The sequence below is a fragment of the Camelus dromedarius genome, chromosome 3 (assembly GCF_036321535.1).
Source record: "Camelus dromedarius isolate mCamDro1 chromosome 3, mCamDro1.pat, whole genome shotgun sequence".
Taxonomy (NCBI): Eukaryota; Metazoa; Chordata; class Mammalia; order Artiodactyla; family Camelidae; genus Camelus; species Camelus dromedarius.
Window position 1 is genome coordinate 100,437,052 of NC_087438.1, and position 21,570 is coordinate 100,458,621.

At 48.2% G+C, this 21,570-nt stretch overlaps 1 protein-coding gene and 1 long non-coding RNA gene across 8 annotated transcripts in view; one reads left to right on the plus strand and one right to left on the minus strand.

The window, feature by feature from the left end:
• NR3C1 (nuclear receptor subfamily 3 group C member 1) overlaps positions 1 to 21,570 on the minus strand; it is a 107,969-nt gene that overhangs the window by 19,432 nt on the left and 66,967 nt on the right. For 6 of the 7 annotated variants that reach the window (XM_031449266.2, XM_031449265.2, XM_031449264.2 and 3 more), the window contains exons 3-4: positions 7,991 to 8,157; positions 1,999 to 2,115 (exon numbers count right to left, since the gene is read on the minus strand). In XM_031449266.2, coding sequence (XP_031305126.1) covers positions 1,999 to 2,115; positions 7,991 to 8,157 — 284 coding nt within the window. The remainder of the gene's footprint in view (positions 1 to 1,998; positions 2,116 to 7,990; positions 8,158 to 21,570) is intronic. The other variant, XM_031449267.2, reaches the window with a different exon arrangement.
• On the plus strand, positions 3,051 to 19,599 carry LOC135321017 (uncharacterized). Its single transcript, XR_010380391.1, has 3 exons — positions 3,051 to 3,746; positions 4,418 to 4,645; positions 19,437 to 19,599. It is a non-coding gene; the product is annotated as an uncharacterized LOC135321017 (long non-coding RNA).

A 21,570-nucleotide genomic window follows, 5' to 3' on the forward strand; every position in this document is an offset into this window, starting at 1 on the left:
GGCTTTCTTTAAATTTCTCTACAAGTAGAATGACATTATCAACGGCATGATAGGTGCTACCTAATATCTAATACATGATTATAATGACAAAGTGTGTAGTGTAAGTGGACATAAGGTTAACCTTGGCCCGAGTGGAGAGTGTTTTTTATTTGAGGGTCCAAAATAACCTCGTTGAATAGAAGGTATAACCAAGACTAGCATGTTGTAGCTCTTGACAAAGGCTCGTAGGCCCAATTTCTGATATTTTACATGAGACCCTAGAAAAGCATGCAGTGTGGTTATTTTTTAGTAGTGTTTTGAGACATTGCATCTCAGTTTAAGTCGTACGTTTAAATTTTATTCATTCAAAAAAGGTGACTTTTCAACCGAAGATCTGATTAGAAATGGCAGTGATGATACACTGGATCATACAGAGAAAACAGAGATGTCATTCACTGCCTTGGTCTTCGAGTGAGGTGAAGGCCAAGGGCACTACAACTGTTACTGAATTGTAAGAGGGAAGAGAAATGGGACACAGTTAGGCCATCAGAATCAGTACTTGATCTTTGATGCATCTTATTTCTTTTGAATAAGAAAATTCCCTCATACTTTGGATAGACAAGGAACAGCTGAAGAGAGCATTACATGTTGAAAGCTCCAAAGATGAATGTGAAGCTTGACGGGTAGTTGACCGGTAATGTCACCGGGTAAGCAGCCGCACTATAGTAGGGATACAGGCTGGCGCTGTTGCGGTCAAGTTCAAGCAACCTAGGCATTCTTAGAAGAAACAGGGTTAGGTGATGATGTCATGACTGTGTGTAAACATGGTAAAGAAAAGACTAATTTCATCTGTCTCTTTTGCTATGCAAGTAATAGGATGAAGTGAGAAGATCATGTTGTGTGTGTGGCTTGGGGAGTTAAGACTGTATTCACACCCGTCAATCTACTGAATAGCTCAAAACATACACGACGTGCTAAATAGCACCAACATTTAGTCTCTCCTATCGAAGGAACAACATGGTTTCCATTCTCCCTCTAATACCAGCGTATGCAAGATGACTGTTTCCAAAGCACCAATCTGATCATGTCTCTGCCTTTATTTTCCACCTAACTCTCCCACTCGGGTTGTCTAAATTTAAAATGCAATGTTGCTTCTTGCAGGAATCTTCCCCGCCCTCCGGGACAGAATGCGGTGACCCTCCCCTCGTTCCCGTTGTCGCTCTATTCCTTTTGTGTGCTGTATGTGCTGTTTTGTGATTGACTCTGCAGCCCAACTAGATGGTCAGCTCCTTGAATACAGGTGCTATTTTATTGATTTTAAATACTGACACTGTTATAGTCATTTTATGTCTAGTGTCCACCTTGTTGGTGAATATCTGCTGAATCAAAATGCACATGGGTTTACAAGGCACCCCCACCACCACTTTGACAGAATTTCAATTAAAGCAAAATTCCAAACTCTTTTTTTTTTTTTCAGAGAAAAGATTTTAAATGACGAGGTGAATGTTAAGTATATGATGTGCTATATAAGTAGGAATGTGAAATAAACTTAGAAGTCGTTTCGGATTCCTTCCTTACTCAAAAAACAAAACTATCCAATGTGTCCTTGAGGAGTCCCTCCTTGCTACCGATCGGTAAGAAATCACATAGACACACAGCACATACATACACCTATGTCAAGTAAGAGGTAACTAACAGAAAAGTGGACATGCAAAAATATCTGAGCAGTATTTCTAACCGTAGGAAATAGTTCTGATGTTGAGAAAAGGAGTAAGATAAAAGTAATGCTGCTTACAATACTCTAAAGTTCACGGTGACGTAATTTTCTTTCTTAGTCTATGGTCTGGGTATACTGAATTCACTGTGTGTAATAAGAGGGGGTGAGTACACTTGAGCAGATCATGAAAGACTCATTTAAAAATTTCTACTTGTCAATACTTCATCTCTTAGATTTTAAAAAGGAAAACGATACATTTTTATCTGATGCAGAGAGAATTCCTTTTGGATACTTAAGATTACCTTCCAGGTTCATTCCAGCTTGAAGACATTTTCTATAGCGGCAGGCGGGGCAGTTTTTCCTTCGAATTTTATCGATGATACAATCATTTCTTCCAGCACAAAGGTAATTGTGCTGTCCTAAATGGGAAAGGAAGACACTGTTAAAATGTAAGAGGTCTAAAAGAATATTTTCATGGACAGGCTTTGTATTTTTGTTCTGGGTGGAACACAGCCCAGGATCAAAGGCACCGATGAAGGAAGGGGCAGTGTACTTCTTTACATGCGTTACAGAGTGGAGGGGTCAGCCTCAAAAGCCTGTCTTACTGTGTTCGACAGAGTTTATTAAACTCGACTGCAGTATACATATAGAAATGGGCACCAATCGTAAGCGTACCGCCTGCCAAATTGTGATAGACGGGACGCTTCCACATCATCAGCTCTCGGATCAACAACAGTACCCCACAAGCCCTCTTCCTGCCCCTGTCCAGTCACTACCCACCGCACGGATCCTCTTTGTGGATAAACGGTTCTTTAAATGGTCTTTAAACAGTTTCTTCTTTTTAACGAAAGTTAGAGTATCTGTGTAATGACTATTTGATTATGATTTCTGACCTAATGTGAAGGAGGAGTGACAGAGGAAACTGGTTTAAAAATATTATGAGAATCCTAAAGGGAAAATGACTTTAGTTCAACATGATGTCACCATATGCCAACAAAGTGTGTTACGCCCTCCAAATACTGAACGAAATGATAGGTGAGCACTGAATCTTGAATGTTAAGGCTGCCGGGTGCATCAGACTTGGCAAAGTGAAGAATAGTATCTTAGGGATATTGGATCATTATTTCACAGATAGTAAAATGTAAATATGAAAGGTCGCTACTGCTTAAAATCTTTTGGCACACAGTATTCAGTAATGTGTTGGCAGAGGTTAAGATGCAGTTGTCACCTGGCCAAAAATGTCAAGGAAAGTTTAAAAGGAAAAGAAGGAAAGTGTTCCAACCCCCTCCCTCCCAACCCCGGACCCCACCTCCCAAATCCATCTGTGTAGTTTTTTTTTTGTTGAAGAAAACGATCGGAGGATCCGCTAGCTTGGCAGACACGGAGGGCGCCGCCTCCACGAGGCCGGCACGTCCTGTAGCTAGAGTAGATAATGAGGAGTCCATGCCCACGATACCAGAGGGGACGGTCTTCAGAAGACTTCAGGGCGTCTGTCTTCTCAAGTAGATCATATTCCAGGAAGAGAGAAGAAGATCGTAACTATGAATTTGCTCGGCAGAATATACCTAGATCAGACTTCTGGGAAAAGACCGTTGAGGCATAGGCCAACCCTACCCTTGACTTGGATGAAAACATAGTGTATTTTTCTTGTTCGTAGTATGGTAAGTCACAGTGCTCCTTGCAAGCGCTCGTTTTGGGGAGCTGGTTAACAGTATCAGGTTCAGTTCTTTGTGAGGACAGGCCGCAGAGTTGACTGCTGGCCTACAATTCTGCTTTGTTCCAGAGTCGTGCTCCAATGCCAAATGTCGGTACCAGCTGTTTCAGTTCCTCTCTGTATCGTGTACGTTTCCTAGCCTCTCGACTTGGACATGGAATGGAAGCATTAACCCCATAATTCTGTCCTCTATAAAGTTTAAATAGGAACAACAGATGCCATCATCGCTGGAGCAGTTACAAAGCAATTCTACCAGAGGAACGTCCCTGAATTGTTGTCCTGCAGCGACTAGAAAGGACAACTGAAGAGATGACTCACTGCTCTCCACAGGAAAAGGTGCAATGCTTGATAGATATCTAAGCAAAAGATGAGAACGTACATGTTAAGCTAATGATTTTTCCCCCAGGTGTGTCTTGAGCACAGTTAGGAATCTGAGCTATAGGACTGGGGGCCTTTTCCTTCATAAACTAAAATCAGTTCTGTCTGGTTATAGGAAGTTGGGTAAGTCTCTGGGTGTCTTCTCTATAAAAGGGGGAATGTTAGCTAGCGGTTACTATTTTATAAGGCATGGACAAGTACCACTAAAAGTCCCTGCCTGTCAATGCTTTTGATGAGACGACGAGACACTGCCATTGCTGTCTTCTGCCACTTGGTAAATTCCTTTTGTAAAGAAGGCAGATGAGATGTCAGGAGAAGAGCCTTCAGGTCAGCTGGAATTGCTTAACATTGTTTTGTGTGCATTATTTTTTTTTATGGTAGATACCTAATTTTGGCTATGGATTCTGATTTTTATTCTCAGTAGGTGTGGTTACCGGTCTCTCAGATGGCCCCCAGCAGTGTGTCTTCTGACAGTCACCCTCTTAGGCAATCACTTCCCATAGTATACCAGGATGGGTCTGTGTGACCAAAATGTATGGCAGAAATGACCGTGTGTGACATGTGAGATGAAGTTATAAACACGATTTGCTTCCATATCTGTCACCCTGTCTTGTGTATCATGTGTTTAGAGGGATGCTGGCTGCTACGTTGAGAGAGGAGGCCCACAGAGCGAGGAACTGAAGCTTCCTGCCGAAACCATCGTGAACGGTTTGGGAAGCGGGTCCTCCAGCTGCCGTCCAGCCTTCAGATGTCTGCAGCCCCCACCCGCAGCCTGATGTCATTTCATGAGAGTCTTCAGGAGTACCCGGCTAATGAGCTGCTCCTAAAGTCTTGACTCTCCTAAAGTGTATGATATAGTAAGTCTACTGTTGAAAGCTACTGATTGGGGGGACAATTTGTTACCTATGAGTAAGTAGCTAACCCAGGAGGGACAGTCAAGTTGTTGCTGTTGTAAGTAAACTGTTACTGAAAGAGTGGTCCAAGGCGAATGCGAAGGAACGGGGCAGCGATGCGCGGACACGGCCGAGAGAAGGCAAGCGCTACAGGAGATGGGCAACGTGGCAAAGGGCGTGTTCGAGGGCTCTGCGCCGTTGGCAGGCCCTGTGTGAAGCGTGCAAGTTGTAAATGGGAACTGGGACTGTCAGCTTGGGCTTCTTCCTCGACTGCTCTCAAAAACAGTGTCGACGAGGGGCACGTGTACACGGTGAGCTGCCAGGGAGCCCTTGATCTCAGTGGCAGCTCTGTTTCCTAGCCGTGTGGTTTCAGCCATGCTGACTAACCTTGCTGAGCCCGTTCCCCCATCTCTGTAAAGCTGGAACATGAGCACCGATGCTGCCGTGCTTTTGCCAGGGTTAAAGGCCGTCGCGTCGAAGGTTCTTAAAAAAACAGCGCCGAGCACGTCGTAAGCTCTCGATGAATGCTAGCTATTAAGTAATCCCCTCGTTAGGGCTTTGATCTCAGTATGTAACTAGAGTGTAAACTGCCAGGAGACAAGACCTTTGCCGTATCTGGGGGGCAGTGCAGCACCGTGGTGAAGAGTGTGTTTGGAGACAGCCATGTTTGAGTTCTAGGTCTGCCACTGAAGCTGTGTGAGGTTCAGTTTCCCGGACTAGCAAATGTGGATCATCACACCATCTAAGAGCTCACAGAGCTGTTCATGACATGATACGATACACATATATGGTACTCGGTACAGGGGAAATAGAGGGCAGCCGACGCCCATCTCCGTCGCGACCCACCGACGACGATGGCACGCCCTTACGGGCAAAGGGGACAAAGGAAAAAGGGACTCGGGGGGAAAAAGATGACTGAACTAGTTTAGATGAAAAGAAGTGGAGCTACCCACAGTTCTTTCGTGTGAGCAGGAAAGCAAGTCTCAGAATAAAGAATAAAAATTCAACATATCCTTGATGTGTGTTGTATGGATAACAAGTAAAACTTCTGCAGATTTCCTAAAAATATTTAAATGTTTGAGTATTTAACAGATGCTGTACTGATGTGGTGGATAACCTGTAATTTCTAGCAGGTGTTAAAAATGGAATGCACACAGTATTGTAAAATCATACAACGAGCACCTTTGTCACGATTGAAGAGTGCTGCAAAATAAGTATCTGGGCTTAAAGCATACTTGCTTCGTGACTCGGAAGGAAAAGTGGAAAAACTGCTATGAGTTAGGCTAGCGAAGGATGACAAAAGTTTAGAGGTGGAAGGAGTGTGAAGACAATTTAAATCCAAATTAAGGATTTAATTAACTCAGTCCCCATTTTAGCCTTTTCTTAGTAATCATGTCACGTAGCCAGCATACTTGACTGAAATACTTAGCTGTACTGTTTCAAAATGTGTATCATTTAATAGTCAATGACATTTTTACCTCAAAACAAGTCTTAAGAATTTAATTGTCAAGCGGGGATTTAGCCCAGAGGGCCTATGGCCTGCAGCGATGTCTCACTTGGGAGGGATGTTTAGCCCTTTTTTCTTGGTAAATGACATGTGGATGCTTCTAGGCAGGGCATGGCTGCACTCCCGTGACAATGATTGCCCTCCTTCCTCCAGCTGTATTGTATTTGGCCAGTGACACACACTGGGTTCCTGTAGGCCATGGAAGTGGAATCTGTAGCCCGGTGTTAAAGAACAATTTTAGCGAAGATGAAGAGAATACCTGTAAGTGTTTTAAGGCTCCACCGTGTGATTCTGAATGTCTCTTTTAGTATTCAGTCTGTCAGTATTCTTTACTATATACAGGAATAGTGCAGTACTGCTAGCACTGAATTTATATCCTGGAAATCAGTAACGAGTTGAGAAGTGCTGAGTAAAGGAAGGACAAGAAGCTTCCTTCTCCTTGGGGTTTGTGGTAAATAACAGCTCCTGTGTTAGTGGCATCGTGTGAGCTAGCGGTGGGCTTTCCCTAAGGACCGTCTCGTCTACTCAGTAGCTGGATGATGTAGCAAAGCAGTCGCAGCCTGCATCGCTGTGCCGTATGTGGCTAACGTGGGTCGTTTTATAGTGTGTTAATGTATTAAAAGCCATCCAAACAAAGGAAAATGACGTACAGAACTGTTAAGGACATGCAAACACAACTCAAGGCTAATAATACTAGTAGTAGTAATCCTTCTCATCTTGTGAATGAATAGATAATGATATTTCTTTAAAAACTCATACAATCAGAGGTGTAGGTAATTCATTCAGGCCACACTGCCTTCTAAAGGTTTGCAAACAACTAAATGATGCAAGTTTGTTTCCCAGAGAAATTGCTGGTATTAGAAAATGTTAGTGGGCTTCCAATAAGTTAGGAAACGAGTGTTTCCTTCTTTGAGAAGTTGCCTTTGTAAGCAGACTGAATCTGTCACAAGGGTCACATTTCTATGAATAGAATAATCGTCGGGTGAAATCCCTTTCTCTAAAATACTGTCTTTCCTGACCTCCTCAGGCAGTGGATCACTTGTCCGTCTGTGCTATCATCTCGGTTGCTTGTCATTGTTAACTCATCTTTTCCCTCCAAGTTGACCGTGACCTCCCAGAGGGCCGGGAGCAGGTCTAATTCGTATACATACCACCGCATTTAGGCGTTCCTTAGCACACTGCCATGGCTCACTAGGGAGAAACAGAAACAAATCCTTTCCCCCCTCATGGTTTTCACTGTCACTCATTTTTGCCAGAGTGGAAAAGCTGGCGGTTTTAGAAGCAGCCAGTCTACGGGGATGGAAGTCCGCGCCAGTAACACGACGAGCACCGTCACTGCCGAAGCCTAGCGCGATCACCGTACGTGACGGCGACGTCTTGCGGTTCTTTTGTGTTCTCTGACCGTGCTCCCTCCCTTGAGTTCAGGCTCTTCTATTGTATTCTAGTTGGCCTACGTTGCTTTTGAACTAAGGTTTTTTTCCTTTTTTTTTTTTAGGGGGCGGGGAATGTAATTAGGTTTATTTATTTTTAACTTTCTTTTTGGTTTCTAACGGAGGTAGTGGAAATGGAAGGCAAGACGGCATGCGTGTCAGGCATGCGCTCCACCAGTGAGCTCTCCCCTCCTGCTTTGCGTTGCTTTTTGAAGTCTCTCTTTCCCACAAGAGGACTGAGGAGCCAGCTCCCTCTTCCTGGTTTGACTTACTTCTAGCTTTAATGGACTTTGCATATAGTACACATTTCCAAATCCACTCAGAGAAACAGAAACCCAATAGAGGAAGAACAAAACTCTTCAAAACACACACTACCTTCCACTGCTCTTTTGAAGAATACTTTACAGCTTCCACAAGTCAGGACCCCATAGTGACATCCCGAAGCTTCATCCGAGCACACCAGGCAGAGTTTGGGAGGTGGTCCCGTGGCCGCTGAAGAGCTGGATGGAGGAGAGTTGACGTCTGGTCTCATTCCAGGGCTAAAGAAAGGAGAGAGGCATGTTAGAAGGTAACCGTCACGACTGCCAAAGAAGTATGAAAGCAGTTGTGTTAGAGTCTCACGCCACCGTGAGTGCGTTCACACTGTACTCTGGCTGCAGATACTAGGCAGCATTAAAACAGGCTCCGTGAACAGGTTCCAATGATGTTGTAGTCTTCTTTTATACAAAATTAAGAGTAAGATAATTTCTTGGTAAGTATTCTTAAAAAGGATGGTGAGATCGTGCTTCCCTTAGATGAGCATTTTTAGTTGCGTAGGATTTGTTAGTATTTATAATCACCTTTATGCAAGTATTATTTACATACAGTAACGTTCACGTTTTACAAGTGTACAGTTGATGAGTTCTGTCAAGTGGATAGTTGTGTCATTACCACCATGATCTACCACCACGTTCAAGAAAGTATAGCATCTATCCATCACCCCCAAAAGACGCTTCCTCCACTTTTTAATGCTTAGGACATCTTTTTTTCTTCTGAATTTAAGATATTGTACAGGCATCTTTCCGCCTTAAGAAATTGTTTTGAATTTATTTTTTATTGAAGTAGAGTCAGTAGACAATGTTGCCAGTTTCTGGTGTACAGCCTCATGTTTCAGTCATACATATACATACATACATACATACATTTGTGTTTGTATTCTTTCTCATTAGAGGTTACTGTAAAATATTAGAGAGTCCCCAGTGCTGTACAGTGTGAACTTGTTGATGTGTTTTATATATATTAGTAGCTGCAGAGCTCGAACTTCCCATTTATCCCTTCCCGCCCTCTTTCCCCCTAGCGAGCATAAGTTTGTTTCCTATGTCTGTGAGTGAGTCTGCTTCTGTCTGGTCAGTAAGTTCACGTGTCTGCTTTTTAGAGGGCACATAGAAGTGATATCATACGGTATTTTTCTTTTTCGGGCTGACTTCACTTAGTAGGGTGATCTGTAGGTCCGTCCATGTTGCTGCAAATGGCATTATTTTATTATTCTTTCTGGCTCGGTAGTATTCCGTTGTATAAATATACCATAGCTTTTTTATCCAGTCATCTGTGGATGGACATTGGGGTGGGTTCCACGTGTCGACTACTGGAAATAGTGCTGCTATGGACAATGGGGTGCACGTGTCTTTTCGAAGTAGAGTTACCTCTGGATATATGCCCAGGAGTGGGACTGCCGGACCATACATACGGTAAGTCTGTTTTTCAGTCTTTGGAGGAATGTCCATCCTGTTTGACCATAATGGCTGCACCAAAGCAAAAAACCATCAGTGTAACAAAGACAGCCTACAGACTGGGAGAAAATACTTGCAAAAGATGTGACTGCCGAGGGCTTAGTTTACAGAATAGAGAAGCAGCTCACAGAACTTAATAAGAAAGAAAGAAACAAACCCACAAAGCAAAAATGGGCAGAAGCCATTCTCCCATGAAGACATAGAAATGGGCAATAGGCGTACAGAAAAATGCTCAGTTTTGGTAATGATGAGCGAAATGGAAATGAAAACTATAATGAGATCTCACGTCACGCCAGCCAGCATGGCTATCATTCAGAAGTCCATAAATGGTCAATGCCGGAGAGGGTATGGAGAAGAGGGAACCCTCCTACGGTGCTAGTGGGAATGTTGGTTGGTGCGGCCATGGTGGAAAACAGTATGGAGATTCCTCAGCCGTCTTGCTAAATGGAATCGAGTCTCATGACGTTTCTACCCGTGTCTCTAGTAAGTGGAAACATTTTACAGGCATACCTCGTTTTATTACTTTGCTTAATGACACTTCACAGAGGTTGCAGTTCTTAAAGACTGAAAGTTGGTAACCGTGTGTTGTCAGATGGTTAGTATTTTTTAGCAAAGAGTGTTTTTAAATTAAGGTATTTGCATTGTTTTTTAGACACGATGCTACTGCACAGTTAATAGTGTAAACATAATTTTTACATGTACTGGGAAAGCACCAAACTCGTCTGACTTGCTGTCTCGCAATATCTGCCTTCTCAAGGTGGTCTGGAAGCAAACGCGCAGTCCCTGTGAGGGGTGAGTGCGTTCGAATGTCTGGTTCCCCATAGCATCCTCGCTGAAATGACAGCTTCGTATGACTTGGAAGAGAGTGACGCAGAAACCTGACCTCGTGTGACCTTCCAGTCTGACAATGAGGACTTTTTTCCAGTATTTGGGTCCCACCAGTAAGGACTGTTCTGCCCTCCCCACTTGAGATGTGTCCTGGAGGCCAACATGGAAAAGGTGGACCTGCTTTTCGTGCTTTAGGTCGGGTGTTGACGTTGTAGACTTCTTGCCACCATCAGTGTAGGTGTAGTGTTTAAAGAAAATGACTGTTTTCCTAATGTATGTTTTGAAAATTTTCAAACCCAGAGAACTGTTGAAAGCATGTGTGCCGTGGAGAAAGGTCTACTTACACTCATGAATGCTCAACATTTTGTCGCACGTGGCTCTGTGTGCTCCCTCCAGGCCCTCCTCCTTGTCTGTAGAACTCTGGCCCAGAGCGGCTGCACTACGTTAGGCATGAATGCTCACATTGGTTTATGAAGATACATTTGTCAACATCATAGTAATCTTTATAATGCTAGAGGAAAAATCGACCCTAAAACACTTCTTAACAGATGATACAGCGGCTTCCAATACTGCATCTTCGTAAGGAATTTTCATGTTACACGATAACCTTAGAGCCAAAACTGTACTGTGTGACTCAGGAGTTTGTAAAACCGTGTGATGAGAGTTTCTAAGATTTTGCATACCTCAAAAGTCTCTGAAACTAGTTTCTGGAGACTGCCCCGTTCTTTCTCTTGTGATGTGTCTGTCAAAAATGGGGTGGCAGCAGTGTGCTGATTCTGGAACTCTACAGTATGCTTTTCCTCCTACGCGTGAGCAAGCTCATAGACAGCCCATCCCCTCTGTCTGAGGTCTTCTTGGTCTGCCTGCAGTTCTAGAAGAGATGGCATTGAGGAATGAGCTTGAATCATTGGTGAGCTTTCTCTAGGTCATCCTTGATAAATGCAGCTGATGACATGACTAGATGTCCAGCGGGGTGAAAGTCACTCAGAGCCAAGTCACTAAAATGGTTTGGCTTAGTATCATGGTTAGAAACGACACTGTTCTATGTTTCATCGTTATTGTTGTTCTGTGCTAGGAGTAAGGGTTCAAAGTTAATTGTAAAATGACAGCATTTTGTGTAGAGTGAGTATGTGTTTTATAAATGTCAGTGCAATGAGGCTCAAACTCAAAGCTCCCCCTAAAGTTTGTCCTGAAGGAAGCGTGCTGAACGTTGCCAATCGTCTGTGTATCTAGAGGCTTAGCCAACAGGCCAACGTTCCCCCTGCCCTGGTTCTGGGAAGAGGCGGCAGGGTTTCACGTTGTTCTCTAAACACCGTCCAGGAGCATCTCTGGTTGCTTCCGTGGCACAAGGCATCGATTCCCTGCTATATCTGGGAGTGTGGACGGAGTGCCTACTGACCACACACAGTGGAAGAGAAGAAATTGAAAGGAGTGTGCTGTAGGCCTGGCACGAGGCACCCTGGATGAATGGCAACCTGTGCCTAATGTAGTGGAGCCGCTCTGGGCCAGAGTTGTACAGACAAGGAGGAGGGCCCGGAGGGAGCGCACGGAGCCATGTGAGGGAAGCAGAAACTTCGTTGGCTGCGGTTCTGAAGATGCTCCTTGTCCTGCTCAGCCCATGTCTGTCATCTGATTTCTATTCTTAGGGACCAACCAGTTGTCTGTGTATTCAGTGTATGTCAAATCAGTGCAATATTGAAGGATTGGTAAGGTTAATTCTGTGATGTTTCCTCAAGCCATTATAGATGTATTTATATACATGACGGATAGAAACACCCGTATGAAGAATGTGTAAGTAGTCCTTTGACAGGACTTGAGAGTTTTAAAGCTCTTTTGTGAATAGAATGGCATGTGTTGTCTGCAGAACCGTGTGCAAAGGATGCCGTGTCCTGTCTGTGCGGTCATGCGGTTGTAGGAGGTCGAACAGGGAGCCTGTTGGTGGTGAAACGGACATGCGTCCGATCCCACATGTAGCGTTTTAAAGGTCGTGTGACCTGACCTTGGATAGGTATAGACTACCGTGGGGCTGTTTCTTCACGAGTAAGCTGTGAAGGCCATCACCTGTGTGTGTGTGTGTGTGTGTGTGTGTGTGTGTGTGTGTGTGTGTGTGTGTGTATGTGCGCGTGCTGTGTAAAAAAGAGAACGCACAGGATTCTAGTCTATAGTTTGTACATCTCGCAAGCATTCAATAAATGTTTGTTGTTTTGTCTTGCTGGGAAAGTGGAGAGGTGATGAAAAAGCACGCTTAAGTATTATGAAAATGGAAAGTAGCAGTGTAAGTGTCAAAGTGAGGACTGTATTCCCAAAGTCTCAGTTATAATGAAAGCTTTTGGCAAACATGTTGAGGTCACTCAACTGTGAGCTAGAGATGACAAACAAAAAGGAAAGTTAAAAGTAAATGAACAGATGGATGGATTGACCTGTAAGCAACTGGAATGTAGGGCAGGCTTCTGACATCTCATCGGGCAGTCATTCCAGGCTCCCTTCGATGAGCACTGAGTCCGTGGGAAGCTGCCCAGTGTACCACGGACAGCAGTGGAAACAATCAGGTTTTGTCACAGTCATAAGGGCACTAGGAGGGCCTCTAGTGTACACCCCTGGAAGGAAAAGATGAATGGAAAATAGCATCGAGTGGCCCGTGCGAACCCCATGATACTGCTAAAAGGAGTAGGGTTCAGTGAAGTAGGAAGTGGTTAGAACTCAAAAGTAAAACCGTATTGAATCACAGCTTTTAAGAAGGACATAGGGCAGAAAGAAAGAAAAAGCATGCCAGAGGAAGAGTGCGTGTGACACACGTGTTGCATGGAAAAGGTAACCTGTGCTGCTCTTTGCTTCCGTTTGTGTTTACAGCTGTGTGCGACATCCTGAAGATACTAAGGTTTTGTGTCCAAGGGACTCTCAGCAGAGTGCTTTGTCATAAGAGAAGAGCCGCAGCAACAAAGTGCATGTTCCGGGCGAGTCCTTGAATGCTGTCCCCCATGCAGGATGGAGAGCGTGCTGGGTGTCGAGTTACTCTGGAGGCTACTGAGTGTATGTTAGAGAGAGAAAGAAACATGTATGAAGGAGGTTTTGCTATTGAATTCTATGGCCAGGAGCGCAGCTGACGAAGGAGGATCCTGGGTGGATGAGGAACGTGACGCAGCCCGACAAGCAGGGAAAATGGGCTCGTAAATGATTCCGTGTGTCTCAGCACGTCCTTGCAGGCAGCTGAATGCCCGGCACTGAGGATCCAGAGGTCTCGTCACCTATGGAAGTCCTAATGTGCGTGGAAATGCATTCATGAACTTTGCAAGTTCGATAAAGGCAGGAGAGCACGTCTTAACTGGTTCTGGGTCATGCATAGTACTATTGGGAAGAGATCTGGCTCTGTCTATATATGCTATATACAGTGTGTGTGTGTATATATACACATGCATACACACACACCCACATGTATATAGACAAATGTGGTTCCACTCTTAGCTCCACCGCTGTAACTGTGTGACAGTGGCCAACAGACTGAACCCCTGAGTCTGAGTTTGTTTCCTTAGTAGTAGCATTTCAGGAAATTGTGTAGAGTCTATGAAGTACTGGCACACGTGCAGTGATCATCCAGCAAAACGTCTCTCCGTAACCCTCAGGCTTTAACTTCCTTTTTTGTCCCTCCCCAAATGCCTCCTCTTCCTGGAGGATCGTAGGTAGGGAATGAGAAGTGCTGTCAAGAGCCTTCCCTGTGAGCCAGGGGAGGGTTCAGGGTCCAAGAGAAGCGTAAATTCCAGTCACCGTAAAGAATTTTTTTTTGATAGTACACCAAAGTTGGACCATTTGGTTTTACAAAGGTGAGTGAGTGCAGGAATGGATTGTTTGTAAGTGTTACGTGAAAAGCCATCGGCCTGTCTTGCCCCTTGAATGTGCACCTTTGATGCAGGTGTGATTCTGTAGTACCATGCAGGAGTCATCGGAACAATTCTGGTTCCCCAAGTGACACAGGTGTTACACATGTAGACACCGTTCGTGCTAGCGTACAAAAGAGATGCACAAACTCGGTGACAGAAGGTTTCAAAATTGTAAATGTTCTTTGACACCTCTAATGTGTATCGATAGGCAAGAAATACTGTCAGTTGTGTTCCTTGAAGTGATCAGCTCCCTTCAGCTATTTTTCAGAAAGTATCTGCCCGATACCCAGCACCGACAAGCACAGCTCATGCACGCTCTACCGCGGAAGCAGTGGTGCGTTCACGTCAGAAGTTGAACGGTCCAGCACGTGGTCTTTTCTGAGACAGCCGTCCTGTACGGCACCTGCTGCGGCACTGCTTTATGCATCTTCCCATCGTGTCACTCAGATACAAAACAGAGAGTGCAGGGGAGAGGTTTAGTGGAGGTAACATAGTGCCCTGTCAAGGATGTCCTTAGGAGGAGCTGGCTGGCTTTCCTTGCACTGTGACTGCGTGGCAGGGAGCGCGGTGACTGCTGCGCCCTGAGCTGCCAGCAGTGTGACTCCTCACGGGTTCGGTATCATCACTGCCAATGTCAACAGGGTGCAAAAGGCACATCAGGACCAGGGCTTGTCGTGGAAAGTGTTTTCAAAGGGTTGGGGATTCCTAGGGCTTTGTCGACCATGTTTTGGGAAATGCTGTTGCAGAGGGCTAATAAAGAATAGAACTCAGGCAGAGCAGGACGTGTAACCCAAAGGCAACGTAGCAGGTGGCTGACGTGTTCTATGTCCGTCCATCTCCACTGCCCTGTGTCTGAGCGGGAGTCGTTATGTAGCTGACCCAACGCCGCGGTACTGCTGACTAAGGTAGAGGAAGGAACAGAGACGATGAAGTGTTAGAACCCCCAATGGTGTGGTTGGCCTAGGCTTCCATTTAAGTGAGCGTTTAAGTAATAAATTTGGAATGAAATGGGAGAAGTTCATGTTGAACAAAAGCGAAAAGGAGAGTTTTGCCTCAGGAAACTACTGTTGAGTAACATGGGGAAAAAATGGTAGGAATCAAGGTGGCCCAGCCAGATCAAAGTTTACCAGCTGCCAACGGAAGAGGCTCCCAGGCATTGTCCCAGTGGCCCAGAGCAGGAGCTGTGAACGAGGCGTGCCGGTGCCCCGCGGACCCTTGGCCCCGTCTGGAGACACGGTGGTCCGGCGGCCCTGAGCTAAGGCTACCGGGGCGGGGTGGGTGGGACGAGGCCCGGCCTCCCCGAGGGCGCGGGACACGCTCTTGGGCAGCGAGGCCTCTGCAGCTCGCTGTGTCCGCCGTGCTGAGGGTCATCCCCCCTTGCTACCACGTTGAAGCAAAGTAAGATGGAAAAAAAGGAAAATTCAACAAAGATTGGAAAAGTTCCTGTGAATCCCTCTTCACTGTGTTTCAAAAAGGAGCAACAGCCCTCCTGAGGAAGAAGTCAATATAGTTTGATTCACAAGAAGTCCGCAAAGAGATTTAAAACGGCGCTGAAGTTGGGCACTAGACTGGTCTCCTGCTGACCCAGAGTTAATGGAGTTTTGTCTTCTCCCCTAGCGGTAGCCCTGAAAGGTGGCATTTACACATAGTCACCTGGAGTTTTCTTTGTTTGTGCGGACAAATGTAACTCCTCAGCCGCACGCAGCAGGTGATGGCAGCGCGTGAGTGCGCATGTGCCCCCGCGGGGGCAGAAGGGTCCCTGACGTGTGTGACAGAGAGCTACGGGATAGTTTTCAGCGCAAACAGAAGGATCCTTTGGGGGGAAGCCTTTCACGGTATTTCTGTTAACACGCACTCAGGTAACACAATGTGTGTTACTGAGCAGGGCCAAGGAAGAGTGATGTGTTCAATCTGCCTCTGTGGGAGACGTTTCTAGGGCGTTTCAGTTGAGGTCCACACTGAGCCCGCCTCCCCGCGTATGCATCACTCACACCCAGTGCTGTTAGAGCAGAGCGGGGCCTCACAAAAGCACTGCTGTAAGGGGCCAGGGACTTTGTGAGGAAAGGATGAGTGACGGAGGCGATGTGTTTCTTGAGGTGTCTGACACCCATGGCCTGTCACTTAATGTTTCTGGGCTTTGAGTTTTCTCGTTTGTAAAATGAAGGTTTGGACTCAATCCCCTCCCAAGCAGCTGTCCCTCCCTAGTTTCTAAGAGAGCCATAGAGCTAGGGAAGAGGATTTCATGTCAGTTGACTTTAGGCATCTGAAAGGGTGATCACGGAGTGTAATTTGTATAGCATACACTTCCACCTTGGCTGTTCACCACCACATGTGTCTAAACATCTTATTCCATTCTTAGAATTGGGGAAGAGGGGAAGAGGGGAAGAGGGGAAGAGGGGAAGAGGGGAAGAGGGGAAGAGGGGAAGAGGGGAAGAGGGGAAGAGGGGAAGAGGGGAAGAGGGGAAGAGGGGAAGAGGGGAAGAGGGGAAGAGGGGAAGAGGGGAAGAGGGGAAGAGGGGAAGAGGGGAAGAGGGGAAGAGGGGAAGAGGGGAAGAGGGGAAGAGGGGAAGAGGGGAAGAGGGGAAGAGGGGAAGAGGGGAAGAGGGGAAGAGGGGAAGAGGGGAAGAGGGGAAGAGGGGAAGAGGGGAAGAGGGGAAGAGGGGAAGAGGGGAAGAGGGGAAGAGGGGAAGAGGGGAAGAGGGGAAGAGGGGAAGAGGGGAAGAGGGGAAGAGGGGAAGAGGGGAAGAGGGGAAGAGGGGAAGAGGGGAAGAGGGGAAGAGGGGAAGAGGGGAAGAGGGGAAGAGGGGAAGAGGGGAAGAGGGGAAGAGGGGAAGAGGGGAAGAGGGGAAGAGGGGAAGAGGGGAAGAGGGGAAGAGGGGAAGAGGGGAAGAGGGGAAGAGGGGAAGAGGGGAAGAGGGGAAGAGGGGAAGAGGGGAAGAGGGGAAGAGGGGAAGAGGGGAAGAGGGGAAGAGGGGAAGAGGGGAAGAGGGGAAGAGGGGAAGAGGGGAAGAGGGGAAGAGGGGAAGAGGGGAAGAGGGGAAGAGGGGAAGAGGGGAAGAGGGGAAGAGGGGAAGAGGGGAAGAGGGGAAGAGGGGAAGAGGGGAAGAGGGGAAGAGGGGAAGAGGGGAAGAGGGGAAGAGGGGAAGAGGGGAAGAGGGGAAGAGGGGAAGAGGGGAAGAGGGGAAGAGGGGAAGAGGGGAAGAGGGGAAGAGGGGAAGAGGGGAAGAGGGGAAGAGGGGAAGAGGGGAAGAGGGGAAGAGGGGAAGAGGGGAAGAGGGGAAGAGGGGAAGAGGGGAAGAGGGGAAGAGGGGAAGAGGGGAAGAGGGGAAGAGGGGAAGAGGGGAAGAGGGGAAGAGGGGAAGAGGGGAAGAGGGGAAGAGGGGAAGAGGGGAAGAGGGGAAGAGGGGAAGAGGGGAAGAGGGGAAGAGGGGAAGAGGGGAAGAGGGGAAGAGGGGAAGAGGGGAAGAGGGGAAGAGGGGAAGAGGGGAAGAGGGGAAGAGGGGAAGAGGGGAAGAGGGGAAGAGGGGAAGAGGGGAAGAGGGGAAGAGGGGAAGAGGGGAAGAGGGGAAGAGGGGAAGAGGGGAAGAGGGGAAGAGGGGAAGAGGGGAAGAGGGGAAGAGGGGAAGAGGGGAAGAGGGGAAGAGGGGAAGAGGGGAAGAGGGGAAGAGGGGAAGAGGGGAAGAGGGGAAGAGGGGAAGAGGGGAAGAGGGGAAGAGGGGAAGAGGGGAAGAGGGGAAGAGGGGAAGAGGGGAAGAGGGGAAGAGGGGAAGAGGGGAAGAGGGGAAGAGGGGAAGAGGGGAAGAGGGGAAGAGGGGAAGAGGGGAAGAGGGGAAGAGGGGAAGAGGGGAAGAGGGGAAGAGGGGAAGAGGGGAAGAGGGGAAGAGGGGAAGAGGGGAAGAGGGGAAGAGGGGAAGAGGGGAAGAGGGGAAGAGGGGAAGAGGGGAAGAGGGGAAGAGGGAAGAGGGGAAGAGGGGAAGAGGGGAAGAGGGGAAGAGGGGAAGAGGGGAAGAGGGGAAGAGGGGAAGAGGGGAGAGAGGGGAAGAGGGGAAGAGGGGAAGAGGGGAAGAGGGGAAGAGGGGAAGAGGGGAAGAGGGGAAGAGGGGAAGAGGGGAAGAGGGGAAGAGGGGAAGAGGGGAAGAGGGGAAGAGGGGAAGAGGGGAAGAGGGGAAGAGGGGAGGGGGAAGAGGGGGGGAAGAGGGGAAGAGGGGAAGAGGGGAAGAGGGGAAGAGGGGAAGAGGGGAAGAGGGGAAGAGGGGAAGAGGGGAAGAGGGGAAGAGGGGAAGAGGGGAAGAGGGGAAAGAGGGGAAGAGGGGAAGAGGGGAAGAGGGGAGAGGGGAAGAGGGGAAGAGGGGAAGAGGGGAAGAGGGGAAGAGGGGAAGAGGGGAAGAGGGGAAGAGGGGAAGAGGGGAAGAGGGGAAGAGGGGAAGAGGGGAAGAGGGGAAGAGGGGAAGAGGGGAAGAGGGGAAGAGGGGAAGAGGGGAAGAGGGGAAGAGGGGAAGAGGGGAAGAGGGGAAGAGGGGAAGAGGGGAAGAGGGGAAGAGGGGAAGAGGGGAAGAGGGGAAGAGGGGAAGAGGGGAAGAGGGGAAGAGGGGAAGAGGGGAAGAGGGGAAGAGGGGAAGAGGGGAAGAGGGAGGAAGGGGAAGAGGGGAAGAGGGGAAGAGGGGAAGAGGGGAAGAGGGGAAGAGGGGAAGAGGGGAAGAGGGGAAGAGGGGAAGAGGGGAAGAGGGGAAGAGGGGAAGAGGGGAAGAGGGGAAGAGGGAAGAGGGGAAGAGGGGAAGAGGGGAAGAGGGAAGAGGGGAAGAGGGGAAGAGGGAAGAGGGAAGAGGGGAAGAGGGGAAGAGGGGAAGAGGGGAAGAGGGGAAGAGGGGAAGAGGGGAAGAGGGGAAGAGGGGAAGAGGGGAAGAGGGGAGAGGGGAAGAGGGGAAGAGGGGAAGAGGGGAAGAGGGGGAAAGAGGGGAAGAGGGGAAGAGGGGAAGAGGGGAAGAGGGGAAGAGGGGAAGAGGGGAAGAGGGGAAGAGGGGAAGAGGGGAAGAGGGGAAGAGGGGAAGAGGGGAAGAGGGGAAGAGGGGAAGAGGGGAAGAGGGGAAGAGGGGAAGAGGGGAAGAGGGGAAGAGGGGAAGAGGGGAAGGGAAGAGGGGGAAGAGGGGTAGAGGGGAAGAGGGGAAGAGGGGTGAAGAGGGGAAGAGGGGAAGAGGGGAGGGGGAAGGAAGGGGGAAGAGGGAGGGGAAGAGGGGAAGAGGGGGAAGAGGGGAAGAGGGGGGAAGAGGGGAAGAGGGTGAAGAGGGGAAGAAGCGGGACGGGAACCCACCTCATCCCTCTCACCCCTGTATCCATCGTCCATTACAGGCACCTGCCCTCCGACTGCTTCCACCTGCGACGGCCTACCCGGACATGACGCTCGGGACCAGTGACCTCCCCCCCACCCGCACAGCCGTCTCGTGTACGGGGCGAGAAGCACCTTCCTCCTTTCCTTGTGTATTCACGCATTAATAAAGGGTTTGATAGGTGACCCAGCCCTCTGTCTGACTGACTCGTTTCTGTGTGTCCCCGGGCCCTCCCCCTACAGCCCTCGCTTCTCCCAGCTCGCATTTTCGACTGCGGCCTTTGCGGATCCAAGACCACCTCGGAACATCCCTAAAAAAATCACACTGTACACAATACCCGGGCTGGGCCTCATTCAACTTTATTACGTACACTTCTGACGGGCCGCCTGCACACACACCTTATGGAACTGCTCCACACGCACCACACGGCACTTCTTTCTTTCAGGTGACACACAGGTGCACTCGTCACGGGCTCTCTGATCAGAGGAATGCTGCAGCTTTTGAAACTTCTATCACTCTCAACGTCAGAGAGCCCACGACAACATAAGAATCCACAGACTGCAGCAATCCAAGCATCACAGCTGCTCAGCTGTGCTGACACATCTTCCAGCCAGCCATCAGCTACGTCACAAAGGAAAAGTCCTTCATTCGGGCCACTCTGACTGTCTACCTTGCAGACTGCACACCTAGGCCCTACCAGACGACAGTTCCCTTGCTCCTTCCACCCACCTCGCTTCAAAGCACACTCTTCCACTCCAATCCGACGGCTTCACAAGTCCTTACGCATTTAGGCCCCAGGACCATTCCATGCTATACACAGACCACGGCATCTTCATCCACTCTACATACGATACCTTCGGATGTATGTTTCTATCAGTGCGTCCTGTCACGTCACACTCCATGTCCTAGGGCTCTTTGCTCCCACCAGCATCGTGTCCAGGAGACGTGATTTTACTGAGCTTCCTCACACATTACATCATCATCATCATCTATTCTGCAAAACAACTGGAGGCAGCCGACATGGGAGATGTTGGAGAGATTTGACACAGACGAAGGGGGGCACCTCAATAATACTAGCACCTACTATGCAAGCTCCATCTTTAGACACGGTACCCTCTTTAATCCTCCCCACAAACCTACAACGGGAGTACTACGTTCCCTATTTTCCACAAGTAAACACACTTACACAGGTGGACCAGCCTACGGTGACACAGTAGCTCACCACGTTGCGACTCAAACCCGGCTCTTCCTGACACCAAAATCAGGGTGCTACACCAGGACTCTCCCTCCCGAGCGACAAGGCCGAGGCAGAACTGAGAGTCCACGGGACAGCTAGGACTTCACCTCAAGGAATAACTCACTGCCTCCTACTTGGCAAGCGGAAGTTTCAGACGTCAGGGATACACAGCAACGAGCTGGCAGAGTCCCGAGGCCCGCTTCTGCACATGATCTGCAAAAGAAAATTTTTGCCCTGACGACGGTTACCATAGCAGGTCCCACACATAAAGCAGTTACCTCAAAAGTAAACGACACTCTGTATGTTCCACGACATTGTCAAACGCTGTCCAACCTAGGGCCTATCTCATAGTCTACAATTAAACCAGTATCTAAGTTTCGACATCCCTACTACGATGTTTGCAAAACAATCACACTGCCGCACAACCGCTGTGTCTACACTCATATGTATATTACTACAGTGGAAGAAAGAAAATCCTCAGCACTCACCTGAACCTAGAGCCAACACGGGATTCCTGGACTCTTAAATAAGCATAAGAACTTCTGTGCTGTCCCCCCCCCCCCCCACCACCACCACACAGGCCAAGTTTTCAGCTCACGTTCTCCCTGCATACCTTTCCATCAGCTTGGGATGCAAAAGCTCTCACTTCACAGCCCAGATCCTAAATATCCACTGAAACAATGGAAAGCAATCACTGAAAACATTTCACGTTGAGCAAACACACTGGTAAACTCGTCCCTAGAAGAGCAAGGAAGGAATAAGACACTCGTCGTCTTTAGAATGCTACAACTTCACCCTGTCTGCCATCCTCTTCGAGGAACACGGGCACTGACGGCAGTGACATGAACATTTTCACACGGCAAACCTTTCCACCAGGTAACACAAAACACTCCCACTATACTACTGCTCATACTGCATA